Below are 22,101 nucleotides of genomic sequence, written 5' to 3'. Positions count from 1 at the left end.
AATAAATAAATAGTAAATAAATTACATTTTATTTATTTATTAGTTACACGGGCATGCGCTGTGATTGTCAGAGGACATGCAGGAATGGTTTCTTTCAGCATTCAGATCCTGAGGACTGAACTCGGGCAATCAGGCTTAGCCTTTACTTGGTGAGACATCTTGGCAGCACTCAGATACCCTCTTCTAAATGAAGATTTCTCTAACCTACAAATTTTCAAGTTAAATACATCTTTTGCGCGTGCGTGCGCGCGCACACACACACACACCAGTCAGTGAAGAACCTTGTCTCTTGGTTTGAGATTCCACAGTTCTGATCATGTATCAAAGCACTTTGCAGACAGTGTGGCGCCCAGACACCAACAGGTCAGTGACGGGCAGGACCTCACCTCCTATGTGCAGCTACTTAGCCATACATACCTCTTGCTCTCTAAATGTAAACCTCATGACAGGACCCTGAAGATAGACGGGAGAGGTGACACTGGACCTTTTAAGTTTTATTTATTTATATCCCCTTTTAAATTTTTTTATTCACTGGATCTTTTTGTATTTGTTTCTGTTCCTAATGTGGTCACATAACTAAAATGTTTTCTTTCTTTTTTTCTTTAATTTTCTTTTTTCTTTAATTTTTTAAATGAATAAATAAATAAATAAAAGTGTTCATGTTAGCACACATCTGTGACCTCAAGCTCTACAGGGTCACAGGTTTAAAGCTAGCCTAAATTGCACAATAAAATCCTGTTTTAGGGCTGGAGAGATGGCTCAGTGGTAAAGAGCGCTGGCTACACAGGACATGGTGGCGCATGTGTTTAATCCCAGCAGTCGAGAGGCAGAGGCAGGTGGATCTCCATGACTTTGAGGCCAGCCTGGTCTACGGAGCGAGTTCCAGGACAGTCAGAACTGTTAGACAGAGAAATCCTGTCTCAGAAAAATAGAAAAAAAGAAAAGAAAAGAAAAAAGAAAAAGAGCACCGGCTGCTTTTCCAGAGGACTCAAGTTCAATTCCCAGCATCCACATGGCAGCTCTCAACTGTCTGTAACTCCATTTCCAGAGGATCTGGCACCCTCACACAGACATGCATGCAAAACACCAACACACATAAAAATAAATAATTTTTTAAAATCCTGTTTCAAAGTCTTTAAAAAGGCTGGGCATGGTGGTGGTCATCTTTAATCTCAGCCCTTGAGAGGAAAAAGCAGGTTTGAGCCAGCCTGGTCTACATAGCGAGATCCAGGCCAGACAGGGTTTCATAGTGAGACCCTATTTCAAAAAATTAACAATAAAGCCGGGCATGACAGCTGGACAGATGGCTCAGAGGTTAAAAACACTGGATGCTCTTCCAAAGGTCCTGAATTTAATTCCTAGCAACCACATAGTGGCTCACAACCATCTGTAATGAGATCTGGTGCCCTCTTCTGAGGTACAGGAGTACATGCAGGCAGAAACTGTATACATAATAAATAAAGTTAAAAAAATAAAAGCTGGGCATGGTGGTGCACACCTGTAGTCCCAGCACTCGGGAGGCAGAGGCAGGTGGATTGCTGTGAGTTCGAGGCCAGCCTGGTCTACAAAGCGAGCCCAAGACAGCCAAGGCTACACAGAGAGACCCTGATCACAGAAACTAAATAGCTAAATACATAAACATCAGACTTATGTGCGAGACAGATATTTGCTGTGAGAGTGAGTTTATGTCAAGTTGACAAAAACTCACCAGCACAGACAGCGTTCATGGAGTCTGAACAGAATCCACACGATCTTCATTTCAGTGCGAACTACCTTTATTTATAAAGGAAATGGTTTCCCGTGTCGTTATTAACATTAAGCCACAGGGTATGAAGGCACTTGGTTGGGGGAACTGGACGCAGACTTCCTGCTGAGGAACCTAGAGCCTTTGCCCAGGCCCCAAAGCTGCTGGGGGGTAATGGGGTCTGCTGGGAGGAATAGAGGCTTCTGGGAAAGGGGAGACTAGGACTCAAAGAAAGGAAGGGGTGGTTACCCTCCCAGGCTCAGCTGGGGATACTGCAGTGGCTTGCTGGTAGTTGGAGGCACTTTTTAAAAATTTTTTTTATTTTTTCCTCTGATTTGGCAAGTGTGTGTGTGTTTGGGGTCGGAGAGGGGTTTCTCTAGCCCCACCTCACCCCAATGCTTAAGGCTGCTTCCTAATTGTCAGTCTGGGGCTGCCCTCCCTTAAGCCTGTGGAGAAGCAGAGAACTTCCGGTGCAGGCCAGAGCCCCTCTGGAGATTAGGGTGCAGGAGGTGGATGGGGCAGGTCTGGTGGAAGGCACCCCGGCTTACAAGTTTCTCCTTCATTCCTGCTAGATTTTGCTTCTCTGAGTCTTCACTCTAGGGAAGAGCTGAGGGAAGAGGGCCAACCCTCAGTCAGACACCAGCGGGGGCCCAGCTCCCCGCTTATCCCAACCCACCCTGCAAGGAGGGGGGGACGGCCATCTAACCACCAGCCACATCCCTAACCAATCAAAACACTCCACAAAGCATAAGCCAGACAAGAAAGGTGTGGGGGGAGCCTGTAAGAGGCTGTCATCTACTTTCCTAAATGAAAGGGATCCTCTGTCCCCTGAATCTCCCACCCTCACCCCGCCCCACTCCCTGCACATTAGCACACCTAATACTAGATTCTTCTAGACTTCTTCATCGTTGAAATAATGAACTGTGTGTGTTCGCGGGCGTAAGTAAGTGTGTGTGTGTGTGTGTGTGTGTGTGTGTGTGTGTGTGTGTGTATGTGTGTAGCCCAGGTTAACCCTAAAACTCACTCTGTAGCCCAGGCTGGCCTCAAAACTCTTGGCAACCCCCCTGCCTCAGCCCTCCAGAGTGCTAGGATCACGTATCAGCCTGGCCCCACCCATTAGTAGGGGGCCCCCACCGACTCCCCTCCGGGCTCACCCCGAAGTAGTTGCGTGGCACGTAGCCCTCCTGGCCGTGCAGCGCGGCCCACCACCAGTCGGTCTCCTCTGGCCCGTCCCTCCGCAGCACAGTAACCGAGTCGCCCTCGCGGAAAGACAGCTCGTCCCCGAACTCGGCGCTGTAGTCCCATAGTGCGTACACAACCCCATTGTGCATCAGGCCCATGCTTTGCTCAACGTCTGAAAAACACGTAAAGAACATGGCAGTCGGGCCACGGTCCAGGTCCCCAGCCACATGGGGGGCAGGAGTGGGCGTGGTCCCTCCTTGCAGCAAAGCGCTCATACACTGGAAAGCTGCCTTTGCCTGTGGACCGCAGGGAGACCCTGGTACTGGCTCTCTCCCACATCTGAGGACTCTCGGTGTGTCAATATCGGCAACCTGCCAGGTGATGATGGCGCATGCACTCGGGAGGCGGAGGCAGGTGGATCTCTGTGAGTTCGAGGCCAGCCTGGTCTATAATGCGAGTCCCGGACAGCCAAGGCTACACAGAGAAACCCTGGCTCAAAAAAACAAAACAAACAAACAAACAAAAACAACCAAAGCGCGGGCTGGAGAGATGGCTCAGAGGTTAAGAGCACTGTCTGCTCTTCCAGAGGTCCTGAGTTCAATTCCCAGCAACCACAGGGTGGCTCACAGCTCTCTATAGGAGGATCTGGTGCCCTCTTCTGGCACACACGCAGGCAGAATGTTGTATACATAATAAATAAGCCATTAAAAAACGAACAAACAAACCAAAGCGCAACCTACCTTCATTCAGCCAATGGCTGACTGTCATCTCCTTTTTTTTTTTTGGAGTGGGGGGGTTTGGTTTTGGTTTCCCCAGACACAGTTTCTTCTATGTTGTCCTAGCTGTCCTGGTACTTGCTCTGTAAATCAAGCTGGCCTCACAGATTCACCTGACTCTGCCTCCCAAGTGCTGGGATTAAAGACCTACACCACTGACCGGTCCTCTTTTTTCTTTTTTTCTTTTTAAGATTTATTTATATGTATTGGTGCGCTGTCTGCTTGTACATCTGCATGCCAGAAGAGGGCACTGGATCCCAGGAAACTACAGTTACAGAGAACTGCAGTTGTGAGCTGCCGTGTCAGTGCTGGGAACTGAACTCAGGACCTCTGGAAGAGCAGTCAGCGCTCTCAGCTGCTGAGTGACCTCTCCAGGCCCTCAGCTCTTTAATGCTTTTTTCCCCCCAAAGATAGGTAGGCTCAACCGGGCAGTGATGCTGCACGCCTTTTATCCTGGTATTCAGGAGGCAGAGGCAGGCGGATCTCTGTGAGTTCGAGGCCAGCCTGGCCCTACAGAGCAAACTCCAGGGCAACACAAAGAGAAACCCTGTCTCTAAACGAACAAATAAAATAAATAAATAAAATTGAAAAAAAAAAAAAAAAAAAAGATGGTAGGGTCCAACGTATCTCTCAGGCTGTCTTCAAACTGGGTATATGACCAAGGATGAGCCTGAATTTGGGGTGGTTTTGGCTTCACCTTCCAAGCTGTGGGGTATGGGTGTGGACCACCACACCCAGTTTCTGCAGCCCTGGGGAGAGAACCCAGAGCCTTGATCATATAGGTAAGCTCTCTACAGCTGAGCTACATCCACCCCACGCCTTTTCTTGGAGACAGGTTCTTTCTATATAATTTCAGCTGGGCTGGGCTGGAGAGATGGCTCAGAGGTTAAGGGCACTGGCTGCTCTTCCAGAGGTCCTGAGTTCAATTCCCAGCAACCACATGGTGTTTCACAACCACCTATAATAAGATCTGGTGCCCTCTTCTGGCCTGGAGGTGTATGTGCAGACAGAGCACTGTATACATAATAATAAAGAAATCTGTTTGTGTGTGTGTGTGTGTGTGTGTGTGTGTGTGTGTGTGTGTGTGTGAAGGTTTTTCGAGACACAGTTTCGAGACAGGTGTATCCTTGCCTGTCCTGGAGTCACTTTGTAGACCGGGCTGGCCTCAAACACAGTGATCCACCTGTCTCTGCCTCCAGAGCGCTGGGACTAAAGGCGTGCGCCACTACGCCCGGCCCAATAAGTCTTTAAAATAAAAATAATTCCAGCTGGTCTCCAACTCACGGTCCAGCCTCAGGAACTGGCCTACATGCCAGGCCCCCAGCCCCACACTATACAATGTCAAACTCTTCTGCTCTGTGACCCCCTAATGCCATCCTATGGCACAAGCTGCCTCTCCGTATGCTCAGCAGACACTATGGGCAAGCCTCTGGTGCAATGTATCTTGGCTGTCCCACTCAGGCAGTTTAGCGGGGTCCCTGGAGAGACCTGATAGAACTCAGGCATGTCTACAAGTGCCTCTAAGGGGGCTGCCCAGCAGACTGCTCAGACTACCACCCTTCCTTTTGTTTGTTCGTTTTGTTTTGTTTTTTTGGTTTGTCCAGACAGGTTTTCTCTGTGCAGCCTTGATTATCATGGACTCGCATTGTAGACCAGGCTGGCCTCGAACTCACAGCAATCTGCCTGCCTCTGCCTCCCGAATGCTGGGATTGTAAGTGTGCAGCCAGCTCAGCAGCTGGACTGTAGATATTTGGCATCTCAGCATCTTGACTGTCAGCATCTCAGGTGGAATGAGGTGATTTATAGAGTCTGAATGATACAGCCCCCAAGTCCCCACCCACCTGCATGCACCTGCCAGGTGGGTTGCCCAGGCCCTATCCCTACCCCCACCTCAGGCCGTGCATAGCCCCGCACCTGCCAGGTAGGTGGCACAGTCCGCATAGCCCTCGCGGTAGGGGTCGCACTTTTCGATGGCGGTGGCGCCATCACTGAGTGTGGTGGCAAAGATGGCAGCACCGTGCTGCACCAGTGCGGTGCAGATGGCAGTGTCATTGCAGGAAGCCGCACAGTGCAGTGGTGTCCTGGTGGCAGAGGGATGAATAAGAGGGAGCCCGCCCCACCCACCGCCAAGGTGCCGCCCACCTCTCCCTGGCAGGTGCACTTTGGGGGCTCACCAGCCATGGCTGTCGGGGGAGTTGACGTTGGCGCCCGCGGCGATGAGGAAATCCACGATGGGATAGTTAGCCCCACAGATGGCATTGTGCAGGGCGGTGATGCCCTCCTCGTTGGGCTGGCTTGGGTCGTTCATCTGGAAACACCAGGGAGAGAGGAGGACTCAGCCCCGCCCGTCACCCGCTGCTCTCCTCCCTGCGGGAGGGTGGACACCTCACCTCCTTCACCGCCTGCTGTACCACGTCCAGCTCCCCAGTCAGCGCTGCATCCAACAGCAGCACCAGTGGGTTGAGTCGAGCGCGCCGGGCCTTGCGTGGGGACCCCACTTTGCGCAGTACGGAGCGCATCTCCTGCAGGACAGAGCGGGGCTTCAGCGAGGCTTGCCCACCCACAGCTCAGGGGGCGGGGAAAACAGACCGATGGGGTTGGTCATGCCAAGGCATGGACCAGCTCAGGAGGATTCACACCCAGGCAGAGAGTTGTGAGTGTAGGGAGGGCTGGCTCGACCCTTGTGATTTATTTACAACTATCAGGTCACCCAGTGCCTTGGGACTCTGGAGCTCTGAGATCTGAGAGGAAGAAAGCTAAGAAGGGATGGAGTGGGTGGCCTCCACAGAAATGATTTCTGTAAACCAGGCATGGTAGTGCATGCACATAATCTCAGCAGTTGGGTGGTTGAGAGGACAGGATTGCAATGACTTCAAGGACAGCTTGGGCTATAGCAGTGGTCCTTGACTTGTGGGTCCTGACTCCTTTGGAGTGCAACAAACAAGTTTTGTTTTTGTTTTTTCCTGAGACAGGGTTTCTCTGTGTGTAGCCTTGGCTGTCCTGGACTCGCTTTGTAGACCAGGCTGGCCTCAAACTCACAGGGATCCACCTGCCTCTACCTCCAAAGTACTGGGATTAAAGGCGTGCGCCACCATGCCTGGCTGACAATTTTTTTTAGGGGTCACTTAAGGCCATCAGAAAACACAGATACTTACATTATGGCTCATGGCAGTAGCAAAATTAGTTATAAGCAACAATGAAAATAATTTTATGGTTGGGGGGGTCACCACAACATGAGGAATTATATTAAAGGGGTGCAGCATTAGGAAGGCTGAGAACCACTGGGCTATAGAATAAGACCCTTTCTTTCCTTTCTTTCTTTCTTTCCAAGACAGGGTTTCTCTGTGTAGCCTTGGCTGTCCTGAACGCACTTCATAGACCAGGCTGGCCCCGAACTCACAGCGACCCACCTGCCTCTGCCTCCTGAGTGCTGGGATTAAAGGCTAAAATGAAAGAAAGAAAGAAACAAACAAACAAAAAAACCTCAGCCAGGCATGGTGGCATATGCCTTTAATCCTACAGAGCCAGTTCCAGGACAGCCAGGGCTACTCAGAGAAACCCCGTCTTTGCAAACCCCAAGACAAAACAAGACAAAAAACAAAAAACACCCCACATAGAATCACAATGGAAAGAGATCTCTGGCCAGATCTGCAAGGGTCTGCTTCTTGACTGTGGATCCAGTGTGGCCAGCTGCCTCCTGTTCCTACCACTGTACCATCTGAGCCAAAAAATATCTTTTCCTGAGTTGCTATTGTCAAATTAATAAAAGATGAAACAAATACACACAGCAACAACAAACAAAAAGCAGCAGCACCAACTCCTGGGTCAGTGTTAACAACGGGAGGGTCACAGTTACAACCCAGGCAGCAGGCGCAGGTGCATCTCACTGCAAACCTATCAGGTAGCCACTGCTATTCTCACCCCCATTTTATAGACAAGAATTTTGGGGGGGGGGGTTTCGAGACAGGGTTTCTCTGTGTAGCCTTAGCCATCCTGGACTCACTTTGTAGACCAGGCTGACCTCGAACTCATAGTGATCTGCCTGCCTCTGCCTCTCGAGTGCTGGGATTAAAGGCGTATGCCACCACGCCCGGCCAAGAAAATTAAGATACGGAATTAGCCCTAGGATGCATAGCTGAGTAAGTAACATGAAACCAGGATGGAAATTCTGGGGGACCAGAAACTAACTCTTCACAAGAAAACAGAGTACAGGGCTGGAGAGATGGCTCAGTGGTTAAGAGCACTGCCTGCTCTTCCAAAGGACCCGGGTTCAATTCCCAGCACCCACATGGCAGCTCACAACTGTCTGCAACTCCAAGATCTGACACTTTCACACCAATGCACATAGATTAAAAACTAAATAAAAAAATAAAAAAGAAATAAATAAAAAAAGAAAGGAAAAGAAAAGAAAGAAAACAGAGTAGGTGCCCAGAAAAAGTAGGCAACAGAGACTGTCCTGGGCTCCAGGACTCAAATAAACCCACTGTACAAGTAAACTTAGATTAACTGCAGGTATAAAACTGAAATTCAGCCGGGCGTGGTGGCGCACGCCTTTAATCCCAGCACTCGGGAGGCAGAGGCAGGTGGATCGCTGTGAGTTCGATGCCAGCCTGGTCTACAAAGTGAGTCCAGGATGGCCAAGGCTACACAGAGAAACCCTGCCTCAAAAAACCAAAAAAAAAAAAAAAAAAAAAAAAAAAAAAAAAAAAAAAAAAAACACCAAAAAAAAAAAAAAACAAAAAAACAAACTGAAATTCACCGGGCGTGGCGGCACACGCTTTAATCCCAGCACTCGGGAAGCAGAGGCAGGCGGATTGCTGTGAGTTCAAGGCCAACCTGGTCTATACTGTGAATCCAGGACAGCCAAGCCTAACACAGAGAGACCCTGTCTCGAAAAACCAAAACCAAACCAAAACAACGACAACAACAAAAAACCCTGAAATTCATAAAGGAATGCTGGGGATAAGGCACAGGGAAACGAACCCAAAGTGCTTGGTTACCCCTCTATCTACTTAGATTCTCCCTTTTTCCCTGAGCCCAGCCCTATCTACACAAAAGACTACATTTCCCAGGCTCCTTTGCAGCATGGTTGGTGCCATCTTGATCATAAAGCTAAGCTATTCTCAAGAATAGTGGTTAGCCTGGAGACAGAGTGTGGGTACCACTCTCATTTAAACCACTATATGATGAAGGTCTTTTTGTTATAGCAGCTGTATTACGTGATGACCACTTATCCCAGTCTCCTCCTATGACTTACCATGCTTTGGGGTTGCTCTGGAGGGCTGATCTGGGTTGGGGCCGGGGGTGGGATGGGAGCTGGTGGAGCAGGAGCAGGCGGCCCTGCCCTGGCCTCAGATCCCTCTGTGATGGTGGAGAGCTCCGGCTCAGGGCCCCCAGGCCCTGGGCCGCCATGCCGATGGAAGAGTCTATTGATGATCTGTTGGTATTGTTTTTTGTGGGTGGGGGGCAGGGCCACGGCTGGGCTCTGCTCCATGGAGCCTCTGCGTTTGAGGGGTCGGGGAATCTCTGCCAGCACTCGGGCGACCTCCTCCAGCTCAGGTACGGCCTGTGCTTCGGGTGGCAGCGCCGGCTGCAGCCTGGTGGGGCTGAGAGGCCGAGCGACGGTGCCCTCGTCGGCATCCCCAGCCTCGAGCACCGGAGCCAACAACAGGCCCTCTAGCTCAGGCTCCGGCTCCAGCTCGGCAGGAGATTTGAGGAGGCCTGGCAGGAACAGGAACCCCATTAGAGGAAGAGCAGCCAGAAGCATCCCAAGACTTACAACTTCAAGGATGCAACGAGCCCCTGTGCCGTGTGACTCAGGGCAGTTACTTGCCCTCTCTCGACCACCCTGGACTGTACATAATAATACTAGCGTCTCCCGTTGGCTGAGTATATTGTATATGCCGTATTTATGTATTTATGGTGCTGTGCATTGAACCCAGGGCACACACCAGACATTCTTCTATCCCCTGAACTAATGTCCCCAGGACCTACACGCCCACCCGTCACCCTTCTACAGTGTGAAGAAACAGGCAATCATCTGCATATTACGGAAAGGAACCTGAGGCCCAGAGAGGCAAAGCCACTTGCCCAAAGTCACACAGCTGCTTGGCTCTGGCATCTGCACTTGTTACCAACAGCAATAAACTCGGCTTTCTAGGGTCCTAAGAATTTCACCTCCTAAGATCGCAAGCAGAAAATGCCAGAGTTCACCGGCCTAGTGTCCGAAGATTTCTTCCCTCTGCTGCATCCCCTCCCTCCACAGCAGTGTCTCAGAAGCAGGGGGAAATATCAACCGGTCTTTATCCCAACCAACGGCACAAGCCTACAAGGTAGACATTCTTATCTTGTTGTGGGTGGGAATTTTGCATAATTCTTTTTTCTTTTCTTTCTTTCTTTTTTTTTTAGAGACAGGGTTTCTCTGTGTAGCCTTGGCTGTTCTGGAGCTCACTTTTTAAGACCAGGCTGGCCTCGAACTTACAGAGATTTGCCTGTCTCTGCCTCCTCAGTGCTGGAATTAAAGGCGTGGGCTGCCAGTGCCAAGGTTTACCCTGAATCGTAACAAGCCAGTAGTTTGGATAGGCGTACGCTCTCGGCTTTACGCCACCGACCTGGCATTAAAGGGCCCTTTCAGCTGGGGTATAATGGGCTAGCCATATTCACTGGGCATTAGGTCTCGTTTTCAAGACTTGATATATTATTAGTACTGTGGTCCAATAGATAGGATTTTATCATGATTCAATTATTTATTTATATTTATTTATTTATTGGCTTTTCGAGACAGGGTTTCTCTGTGTAGCCTTGGCTGTCCTGGACTCACTTTGTAGACCAGGCTAGCCTCGAACTCACAGCGGTCCGCCTGCCTCTGCCTCCCGAGTGCTGGGATTAAAGACGTGTGCCACCACACCTAGCCCATGATTCAATTTTTACACTCAGGAAAAGCAAGGTTCAGAGAGGTTAAAGCACCTGCCCGAGGCTACACATGACTCGGCTTAACCATTCTGTAACCCTGGCTCCTGTGTCCATCTGCCTTGGCTCTCTGTAGAGACAGTGTCTGGAGTCAGGTTTACTTGTCACGGTGCCCAGGCTCCTCTGGTCCCCTCATTTGTCCTCCCTTTGTCCAGCCTTTCGGAGACCCCCCCCCTCCCCTCCACGCCCCCACAGCTGACTCACCTTCATTCATTGGCGGCCAAGTCTGTTGGGGTGCTGGAGTCTGAGGTTGGGCCTGGGACTGGGGGGGCACCTGAGGCTGGGGTTGGGGCTGCAGCTGGGGCTGCGTGGGTGGTTGGGGAGGCAGCTTAGGTGGGGGTGCTCGGGAGAAGATGGATGATCCCGGGAGCACAGCCCGGCTGGCTCCATGTTCCCAGAAAGCGTTCTGGAGCTTAAAGATCATGCTGAGGGGGATGGGGCGCTGGCGCGGGGCGCTGCGGGGCTGGGGGTTGGAGGGGGGCATGGGGATGCGGCTGACGGGTTGCCAGCTTCGGGGCAAAGTGCCTGAGGGCCCTGTGGAGCCCATAGAGCGGCGGTAGCTGACATTGTCAGAACGCCTGTCACTGGCCAGCGGCGACACCTTGTAATTGCGTGGCAACGTGGCACTGGTGAGGTTGTCCTGGGGGAAGAGAGAAAGGAGAGGGGAAGGGAGGTAAGAGAAAGGGACCAACACTGGTAAGAGCCAGTTGGAACTACAAAAACGAGGAAAAACATCTACGCCTGAAGGCTACCAATCAGAAGGCTGAGGTAGGATTCAAATCAGTTTAAGAAGGCTAAGTAGAAGTGTGTGGATACAGCTAGTTTAGTAGTAGGGCTCCTGCCTTAGTAGATCCTCCAGTGAGGAGCCGGGAGCCTGGCTCAGTGGTGGAGCCCATGCCTAGAATCCCCAGTGAGGGGCTGGGGGTGTGGCTCAGTGGTAGAGCCCCTGCCTAGATCCCCCAGTGAGGGGCTGGGGGCGTGGCTCAGTGGTGGAGCCCCTGCCTAGAATCCCCCAGTGAGGGGCTGGGGGTGTGGCTCAGTGGTAGAGCCCCTGCCTAGATCCCCCAGTGAGGGGCTGGGGGCGTGGCTCAGTGGTGGAGCCCCTGCCTAGAATCCCCCAGTGAGGGGCTGGGGGCGTGGCTCAGTGGTGGAGCCCCTGCCTAGAATCCCCCAGTGAGGGGCTGGGGGCGTGGCTCAGTGGTGGAGCCCCTGCCTAGATCCCCCAGTGAGGGGCTGGGGGCGTGGCTCAGTGGTAGAGCCCCTGCCTAGAATCCCCCAGTGAGGGGCTGGGGGCGTGGCTCAGTGGTGGAGCCCCTGCCTAGATCCCCCAGTGAGGGGCTGGGGGCGTGGCTCAGTGGTAGAGCCCCTGCCTAGATCCCCCAGTGAGCAGCTGGGGTGTGGCTCAGTGGTATCCTCTCACCTAGAATGATCCTGGCCCTACCCTAGAATCAATCCTCAACCTCCTGCCATAAAGAGCGTAGGAAAAGGAGAATCTCTCTCTCTCTCTGACACACACACACACACACACACACACACACACACACACACACACACACCTTTCATCCCTATGCTGACCACTTGCCCCTCACCTTGCCACTGGCTCCCAGCCCGTCCAGGCTGCTCTCTCTCCAGGGTAAGAGCTGCAGGCCCGGCGAAGCAGGCCGTGTGAAGACATCCAGTCCTGCAAAACACGCATTGTTAGACTGGACTCCAGACTTCTGTCCTCCCAGGTCCCCTCGCCCTCTTTCACGCACGTTCATAGCTCGCTGTCTGTGAAGACTTTTTCTCGTAGGCTATATCCAGGTCAGATTCATTCCAGGCTTTTGGGGGCCTCCGCCTTAGCGTCAAGTCGTCTGGAGAAAGGGGTTCACGAGTGAGGGTGTAAGCATGGTCTAGACCCCGCCAGCCTCCCAAAGAGTGGGACTCAGCGCACCTTGCGCTCGAAGCGGCGGGGCGAAGGCACTGCCACCCGCGCCCAGCAGGGGGCTCCCGAATGCGGCTGGCACATCATATGCTGCAGCAGGTGGACGTGGGGAAGGTCCGCGCTCTGGGAAGAAGGCCTGAGGCCCCTCAGCTAGGGGGCTGCCCCGGGGGGATCCTGCACGGCCCAGGTAGTCGAAGGGCATCGGGGGTCCTGGCTGTCGCACCGGGCCCGTCGCCGGCCGCGGGGACGGTGCACGGCCGTGGGGACTGCCCGCCCCGTCGAAGGCGCGCGGTCTGGGCGATGGTGCCCGATCCAGAGTGCTGTAAGCATCGGGCTGCAGGTAGATGGGTGTACGCGGCGAGGACGGCCTGCCTTTGGGGGACAAAGGGCTGTAGGGGTGCAGGGTCGGGGCACTCTCCGAGCGTCCAAAACGGGACTCTGTGCCGTCGGTGGCTATCTTCTGCGGGGACCCTCTGCTGCCAAAATGCTCGGGGACAGGGCTTGTGCTGTACCTGGACATCTGTGGGGGAAGTCGGGGCATCAAAGAGTCAGAGGAGACAATCGTGGAGTCAGTGGGGGAGGTCAGAGACTCGGTTTGGCCTGCTAACTACAGGTGCAGGGTGTGGGCAAAGCCTGGGAGCGATGGTGGGGTCTAATTTGTTACTGGCACTCTCCCTCCCCCCCTCATATACACACACACACACACATATACATACATGTATACATGTATATATTGTTTTGTTTTTCGAGACAGGGTTTCTCTGTGTAGACTTGGCTATCCTAGACTCACTTTGTAGACCAGGCTGGCCTCGAACTCACAGCGATCCACCTCCCTCTGCCTCCCAAGGGCTGGGATTAAAGGCCTGCACCACCACACTCCGCACTCATATGATTTTTTAAAAAGGCCCTTTCCAGCCGAGCATGGTGGCGCACGCGCCTTTAACCCCAGCGCTCTGGAGGCAGAGGCAGGCGGATCTCTGAGTTTCAGGCCAGCCTGGTCTTACAGAGTGAGTTCCAGGACAGCCTGCCTCTAGCCCTCCAGTGTTTCAGGTGCACACCCCAAGCCCTGGTTTTGTATAGTACGGGGGATGGAACTCAGACCTTAATTCATGCTTGGCAAGCCTTCTACCAAGTTAACATCTCGTGGAGCCCAGGTTAGCCTCAAACTCACTATGAAGTAGAGAGGCTGGCACTGAATTGATCCTCCTGCCTCAGCCTCTCTTCCTCGGGGGTTACTACCAGCCTGCTGTCGCTCTTGTTTTCCTTCACTTCCCGGATTGCCATGCATACCCCACAACCTATACCACCTTTAGACATTCCAGTCTCCCCTGGGACGTGGAGAGAAGCTGGCTTTGGGGAGGTGTCACTAAGGCTCACCCTAGAGGGGGGTCCAGCCTGTGTGCCAGCAGGTGCTGGCGAGTCTGACCACAAGGACTCTAACTGTTTGGTCAGTTCGTCCACTTTGGCGGCGGCGGTGTCCAGCTCCATCTGTTTCAGGTCCATGTGCTTCATGGCCAGCGCTGGTGGGGGTGGGGAGCGAAGATCAGGACCGTGCCCCTCCCCCTTACCAGACCCTGCCCATCCTGTTGTTCCCTCCCGCCCCCGCCGTGTGCCTCCAGCTCACACCCACCCACCCACCCACCCACCCACTCCTTGTGCCTCCAGCTCACACTGGAAGTTCAGATCCAGAAGGTCCCTCGCACACTGGAATGCTTCGCTGTCCATGGTGCCGGGCGGGCCAGAGCAGGGTGCCTGCCTGGAGGGAGAACAGGGTGGAACCTTTCAGGCCACGCCCCCAGGCCCCACCCCATGGAAGTCTGGGGCGCAGGGGGGTCGAGAGTCGAGGGGAGGAGGGTGTAGCTCAACAGCAATTCAGTCTCAGATATGCCAGTTCCTTCAGAATTCTGTCCATAAAGCCCGAACTGGTTCTAGAAAGTTCAGGGCAAAGAATCTATCCATCACCCATCACCTGCTATTGAACTGAGGCTTAATTAACTGTTAATTAATTAACTGTTTCTTTAATGAATGTCTATGAGGGACCAGGAGACACCACCACACATTTTATTGTTGAGGGTTTTCTTGTGTATGTGTGTTTTGTTTACTGCTGTAATAAAGATTAAATACGGTGCCATACCCATTCTTAGGCAAGTGCTTCCCCACTGAGCCACGCCCGCAGCCCCTCACTGGGGGATTCTAGGCAGGGGCTCTACCACTGAGCCACGCCCCAAGCCCCTCACTGGGGAATTCTAGGCAGGGGCTCTACCACTGAGCCACACCCCCAGCCCCTCACTGGGGGATTCTAGGCAGGGGCTCTACCACTGAGCCACGCCCCCAGCCCCTCACTGGGGGATTCTAGGCAGGGGCTCTACCACTGAGCCACACCCCCAGCCCCTCACTGGGGGATTCTAGGCAGGGACTCTACCACTGAGCCACACCCCCAGCCCCTCACTGGGGGGATTCTAGGTAGGGACTCTACCACTGAGGCATACCTCTGCCCTCCTTTTACTTTCCATGTAAAGACCAGCCTTTTTATGCATTCTAGTATGGACTATAAAACTTTATGTAGTCTAAAACTGCTCTGTATGCCTCAAACTCCCAATCCTCGACCTGCCTTGGCCTCCAAGACTCTTGGATTTCAGGCCTGTACCAACATGCTAAGTTTGTTATTGCTTGATTTTTGTTTTAATTTTAAATTAACTCGTTTTCTGTGTAAGGGCATCTGCATGCCTCTGTGCTTGGTGCCCATTCTGATAAGAGGCATCAGATCCCCTAGAACGGAAGTTACAGACAGTTATGAGCCACCCTGTGGGTGCTGGGAACTGAACTTGGGTCCCTTTGCAAGAGCAACAAGTGCTCCTAACTTCTCAGCCATCTCTCCAGCAAGCATCTCTCTAGTAAGTGAGGAAATACAAGTCAGACTGCTTGAATCCAGGTGTACATCCATGACGCACCCCTCTAACGCAGCTCTTGGGAGGACCGAGTAAGGAGATCTTGAGTAAGGACTTATTTTTTTAAAAATAATTTATTAATTTTTAAATTTTATGTGCATTGCTGTTTTGCCTGCATGTGTGTATGTGTGAGGGTGCCAGATCTTGGGAGTTACAGACAGTTGTGAGCTGCCATGTGGGTGCTGGGAATTGAACCTGGGTCCTTTGGAAGAGCAGTCAGTGCTCTTAACCACTGAGCCATCTCTCCAGCCCGAGTAAGGATTTATCCTTGGCTACTCAGCAATTTGGAAGTTAGCCTAGACAACATAAAACCCTCTCTCAAAAAAAAAAAAAAAAAAAAAAAAAAAAAAGAAAAGAAAAGAAAAGAAGAGCCGGCTGTGGTGACACACACATCTTCAATCCCAGCACTTGGGAGGCAGAGGCAGGTGGATCTCTGTGAGTTTGGGGCCAGCCTGGTCTACAGAGCGAGTACCAGGACAGCCAGGGCTACGCAGAGAAAGCATGTCTCAAACCAAAACAGAACATTAAAAATAAAAATTAAAAAGGAGCTGAACACGGTAGCATATGCCTTTAATCCTAACCTGGGGGGCAGAGACAGAAGGCTATCTGTGAGTTCTACTGTGGTCTACAAAAAAAGAAAGAAAGTAAGAAAGAAACCTGTCTTCAAAGTCAACATATAAGATGTCCTTCAGGCCAGTTGTAGTAGCACACACCTGTAACCCCCACATTTCGGGAGGCAGAGGCAGGTGGATTTCTGTGAGTTTGAGGCCAGCCTGGTCTACAAAGCAAAGTCCAGGACAGTCAAGGATACACAGAGAAACTCTGTCTCAAACAAACAAACAAACAAATACACACACACACACACACACGAAAAAAAAAAAACCAACACCAACACCACCAAACCCACCCCCCACTACCAACAGCAAAAACCAAAACCAACAAACCAAACGAAAGAAGTCCTTTAGATTGGGTTTCATACCAGGATCTAACTGGTCATTTTGGAATGTTTCCATCAAACTTGGAGGAGTCCCAGTGGGCGGGGACACCATCACTTCCTCTCTGAGTCCCTGTCTACAAGAGCCCCTGTTCACACTGACCCATTGTTAAGAGGAAAAACAGGGAGGTGGCCAGGCCCAGAGAGACAGCTGTGGTCACCAGCCAGCAGGAGGAAGCCAGACCACTGGGAACCGGTCACACCAGCCATCCCTATCCCTATGGCAGCCGCCACGCCCGCCGGCCCTGTCACCTTTTAGCTTTGGCGGTAAAGGCGTAGGCAGCAGCTAAGGCCAGCTGGGACATGTTGACACCAGGCTCTGTCTGGGAAGCCCTGAGGAACAGAACCTGTTTGGGCTAGTGGCTCAACTGAACGTGTGTGACCTTGCGTCCTCTCCACGCCTAGGGCCTGAGACTCCCGGACTCCTCCTGAGAGTTCTCACAAGGCAGGAAAGCATAAACTAGGTATTCTGAAAGGACCTTCTGATCTCAAAGAGGCTCCGTTCTGAAATCTGACGTTGCATTTGGTCTCACTGTGTAGCGCAGACTGTCCGGGAACTTGACCAATGGCTTTTCTTGACTTTCTGTGGCTGGGGCTACAGACATGTAACATCACATCTAGTAAGGACTCTGAGATGGTGAAGTTCCAATAAGATGGACCCAAAAGCTTAAGTGCCATCTGAGAGAAATTTCAGAACTAGAAATGGAGATCCAGCTCAGTCGTAGAGCCCCTGCCTAGAATCCCCCAGTGAGGGGCTGGGGGCGTGGCTCAGTGGTAGAGCCCTGCCTAGAATCCCCCAGTGAGGGGCTGGGGTGTGGCTCAGTGGTAGAGCCCCTGCCTAGAATCCCCCAGTGAGGGGCTGGGGGCGTGGCTCAGTGGTAGAGCCCTTGCCTAGAATCCCCCAGTGAGGGGCTGGGGTGTGGCTCAGTGGTAGAGCCCCTGCCTAGAATCCCCCAGGGAGGGGCTGGGGGCGTGGCTCAGTGGTAGAGCCCCTGCCTAGAATCCCCCAGGGAGGGGCTGGGGGCGTGGCTCAGTGGTAGAGCCCCTGCCTAGAATCCCCCAGGGAGGGGCTGGGGGCATGGCTCAGTGGTAGAGCCCCTGCCTAGAATCCCCCAGTGAGGGGCTGGGGGCGTGGCTCAGTGGTAGAGCCCCTGCCTGGAATCCCCCAGGGAGGGGCTGGGGGCGTGGCTCAGTGGTAGAGCCCCTGCCTAGAATCCCCCAGGGAGGGGCTGGGGGCGTGGCTCAGTGGTAGAGCCCCTGCCTAGAATCCCCCAGGGAGGGGCTAGGGGCGTGGCTCAGTGGTAGAGCCCCTGCCTAGAATCCCCCAGGGAGGGGCTGGGGGCATGGCTCAGTGGGAGAGCCCCTGCCTAGAATCCCCCAGTGAGGGGCTGGGGGCGTGGCTCAGTGGTAGAGCCCCTGCCTGGAATCCCCCAGGGAGGGGCTGGGGGCGTGGCTCAGTGGTAGAGTCCCTGCCTAGAATCCCCCAGGGAGGGGCTGGAGGCATGGCTCAGTGGTAGAGCCCCTGCCTAGAATCCCCCAGCAAGGAGTTAGAGGTATGGCTTAACAGTAGAGCTCTGTCTATCATTAGTGAGGCCCTGAGCTCCATACCTGCTAGAAAAAAAATAGGATCCAAGTCCAAGATTCTCTCCCTTAAACATTCTAAAATGTTTTTTACTTTGTTTTGCCCACAATTTCTAGTTTTTCCTGCCGTACTGTCTATCCCAGAACTGCATGTTCCTCATGTCTATCACAAGCCAGCAGTCAGAGGTGGAGAGTTAAACTCTGGAACGCCCTGACAAGAGGCGCCTGACTTGTAAAACGAAGATAAATAGGTAGCCTCACTGGACCAGCACAAAGAAGGTATAAGGGGAATTCCGGGCTGTGGGAATCCAGGCTTCGGAAAGTTAGAGCGTATAGTCAGGCCTAACTGCACACGCCTGCTTACTTGGGAGTCTGACACAAAATGATGGAGTTCAAGGTCTGGGCAGCAAAATACATTGAAGAGGCCAGTCTGAGCATCCCTATCTCAAAATACAAGTTTAAATAAAGGGTTGGGCATGGTGGCACGTGCCTGTAAGGCCAGCTCTCTAAGGCAGAGAGGTCTGAAGATAGCCAGACTTGTTTCCACAGCATGCTCGGGGCCCGCCAGAGCTCACACAGAAAAACCTGGTCCCTCGGCTGCAGGGACAGCTCCCCCGTTTCGCGTGGAGGACCAGAGGTCGGTTCCCAGCATCCATATGGAGTGGGTGGGTCCCAGCTGTGTGTACCATCTCCAGCTGTGCCCCCCCCCCCGACCTCTGGTAGGCACCTCATGTGCACACAGACAAGGGCTTGAGAGCGGTAAGAGCCCCAGGAATTCCATTCCCAGCATCCGACAGAGAGCAGATCTTTTGTCGAATGGATCAGACTTTCTTTTTTTCAGGTTCTGGGGGGCGGGGGGTGCTGTTCCCGAGGCTGGTGTGGACGGTGGAAACACTTCGGCCACCTCGACCAGGGGGCGCTCTCTCCCCGCGGGCTCCAGCGCTGAGCTCAGGCCCTGGGAATGCGAGGCGCGCCCGGGCAGGAGAGCACACGGTGGGCAGGTCTGGCGCGGCAGGGCAGGCAGACCTCTGTTCCCAGGCTCCTGCCCTCCGCCCTCCGCCCTCCGCCCTCCGCCCTCAGGTCTTCTTCCTCGGGCTCCCCTCCAACCCTAGCTCTCCTGTTCAACTGGCTCCCATGCCTGCTCCACCCTTAAAGTCTCCTTGCCCGGCCTCCTCTGGACTCCAGCTGGGTTCTCAGAGGTGAAGGATCCTGTTTGGGCTTTTCCTGGAGGAGTCAGTGGGATCCAGGTCAGGGTGTCGAGATGGGTTGGGAGCACCCAGAGTGCAATCCTTCACCCTAGCTGGGTCACTCTTGGTTTTTAAATCCGTGGAATGGGCGAGGGACTTCCCCTAGCTAAAGCCTCTGCTGTGAGGTAGATGCGGTGAGGGCTTCGCTGTCGTCTGTTTCCTCAAGTGTACTGCGGGGGAATTAATGACTTCACCCAGATAAGGTGTGAGCATCAGAGGACCTAAATTACACAGAGTTTACGACAGTGCCATTTAGGGACTGAGTGTCACACGTCCTGGACTGTTATTCAAACAGCCTTTGTCCACGGTTCTCTAGGGTGCTACAGATGAGTGTCTGCAACCCTCCGCATTGCGGTAGGTCGGAGAGTCTCTAGTTCAAGGCCACCATGGGCTGCCGTAAGTGACACTGTCTGAATCACACAGAGGCAGATTCGGCGGGAGGGATGAAAACCCAGGTGTCTTGGTTCTTGGTAGGTTGGTTGGTTAGTTTGTGCCGACCTGGATCGACCGGAACTCATTATGTAGACCACGCCCACCTCAAACTTTGAGAGATCTGCCTGTCTCTGCCTCTGCCTCCCAAGTGCCTGCCGGGGATTAAAGGCTTGGGAGAAAACCACACAGGCTTGTCTCTCTGTGTCTCTGTTTCCACCCCCACCGCCCCCCTCCAGTGTCTCATGTACCCCCCTGCTACACTTAAACTTCAGATCCTTCTGCCTCCATCCCCCCAGTGCTGGAAATACTGGCCAGGCGAGCGATCTACTCACAGAGCCACAAACCAAGCTCCCCCTTTCCCTCCGTGGTTCTAAGAGTGCTGAGTAGAGTTGACAGTGCTCTCAAATGCTTGAACTTTAGGGATCACAGAACCCTAAATTTTCAACTTGAAAGTGGTTGTCCCCAGGAATGTGGGACTATGGCAGGATGACAGAGGCATAGAAGGTACCAGGCAGAAACTGGCAAGATCCCAGGATGTGGGTGGCAGTCTGTTTGCCAGCCTCAGTTTCCCCATTGCAAGGGGGGAGTCCTGCCTGGGGTCACCCAAACTCCACTGAAGGCGGAATTCTCTGTTCCTACCTCTGGGTGATTGCCAAAGGCTTCTGTGGACAGAGATCTAGCCTGACCCGAAGCTGGCAGGACAGGACGCATGCAGCCTGTGTTGGCAGCTGTGGCTATTATTTTAATTTCACTTCAGGCTGTCACTCTGTGCTCTTCCAGCCCAGGCATTAACAAACACCCTCCCTCTTCAGATCTTTGTCCCCACTAGCTTGTAATGCCCCCCCCCCCCGCCTTCCTTAAGGGCCCAGGGGTGGAGACAGAGGGAGGTGCCTGCCTTCCCCTGCCCTATCCAGGGCTCAAGGACAGACAGATACGTCCAGAATTAGCCTCCATCCCTCCCTTATCTCCCATAATACTTCAGGTCAGACAGATGGAAGTGGAGGCGACATTTCTCACCTCTGGGTCAGGGCACCCCGGGGGCGGGGGCGGAGGGTGAGCAAGGTTAATTAGAAAATCTGGTGGGAGTAAAGAAATTCCTCTCACAGACAGCCGTCACAAGGAGGAAAGGAGTTGTCAAAACCAGCTGCCCGCATGGCCTGCCAGCCTCAGTTTACCCCCCTTCCGTCCCGTGTAATGCAGCAGCACACAGCCACACAAGCCTCCCAGCCCCAGCCCCACGGTCCTGTTATTCTGGCCCTGGACTCTAGAAAGACCTCAGCAAACTCCAGTTATTTCCCACCCCTATGGGGCAATAAGAGGTCCGACAGCCCCCCGTCTCCGCTAGGGGGCGCCCCTTGGGCGGATGTGCCTTCTCTGGTTAGGCAGGTCTGACGCCCCAGTTAATGACATGTTGGGGTTCGCTCAGCGGCAGAGAAGAGGTTGGAGAGCTGCCTCTGTTTCTCATCCCCTGCCCCCACCCCAAAACCAGAAAGTGGGGTGTTGCGCCGGGACACTGTCTACTGAGAGACCCACGCCCCACCTTGCTTGCCCCACTCTTTCCAAAGACCAGGAATCTACTCGCCCAGTGCCACTAATTTTACGCAAAGACCTAGTGGCTCAGTTCTGAAGACAGCTGGAGGGCGACCGGGCGCCCAACCATTCTAGAATATCCTAACCCTCCAAATCTACTCAAAATTCAGAGATCTGAGACTATCAACAGCACCCTGAGACACTTCCAAGAGCCCCCCCCCCATTAAAGTATTCAAGAATTCCACCGTCAATATCTCCCCAGGACCAAAAGCTCTAAGTACCACTAAGATCTCAAGCGTCCGAGCTTCCAATAAAGCCGGCACCCCAGTTCCCTCTTTCCAGGGACCCAGGCGTGAGTTCCCCACGTTTTGCCCCGGGACCTAAGGTTCTAGTTTCCATCAAGCCCTCCCAGGGACGCGGTGTCGGGTTCTAGGGTGGCTGGGCCTCAGGTGGGGGTGCAACTCACGCGTCGGGGCAGATCCTGGCACCGGGGGGCTTTTCCTCCGGCTCCGGCTCCGGCTCCAGCTGCGGGGAGCGGAGGACCGGGCGGGGCAGTCGCGGGGGAACAGGTTAGACGAAGTGACTCTGACTGGAGGGGGGCGTGTCCCGCAGGAGAAGCGGGGGTGGGGGGGGTGGGGGGGGTGAGGTTGCGGTCGCCTCAAGCACCTTGGGATTTGTAGTCCCGGGGAGGCGGGGCGCAGTCAAGGATACAGGCGCGATCCATTTCACAGCCGGGAAGAGCGAGGCCCAGATGATCGAGGGCGCCCTGGTCGG

General features: G+C 53.4%; 1 protein-coding gene across 1 annotated transcript; it reads right to left on the bottom strand.

Annotated features, from left to right (window-relative positions):
* Nucleotides 1-2,117: 2,117 nt before the first annotated feature.
* On the bottom strand, nucleotides 2,118-21,939 carry Ppp1r13l (protein phosphatase 1 regulatory subunit 13 like). The gene is made up of 13 exons (XM_051162521.1): nucleotides 21,794-21,939; nucleotides 14,266-14,351; nucleotides 13,973-14,115; nucleotides 12,605-13,115; nucleotides 12,426-12,524; nucleotides 12,261-12,352; nucleotides 10,876-11,311; nucleotides 8,960-9,423; nucleotides 6,093-6,224; nucleotides 5,877-6,010; nucleotides 5,617-5,783; nucleotides 2,899-3,098; nucleotides 2,118-2,351 (listed from the first exon to the last, which is right to left on the bottom strand). The coding sequence occupies exons 2-13, from the start codon at nucleotides 14,318-14,320 to the stop codon at nucleotides 2,313-2,315; spliced, it is 2,472 nt and encodes an 823-aa protein (XP_051018478.1). The 5' UTR covers nucleotides 14,321-14,351; nucleotides 21,794-21,939; the 3' UTR covers nucleotides 2,118-2,312.
* Nucleotides 21,940-22,101: the final 162 nt, after the last annotated feature.

Source organism: Acomys russatus, chromosome 19, assembly GCF_903995435.1.
Source record: "Acomys russatus chromosome 19, mAcoRus1.1, whole genome shotgun sequence".
Lineage (NCBI taxonomy): Eukaryota > Metazoa > Chordata > Mammalia > Rodentia > Muridae > Acomys > Acomys russatus.
This window is presented reverse-complemented; position numbering and strand designations above follow the sequence as displayed.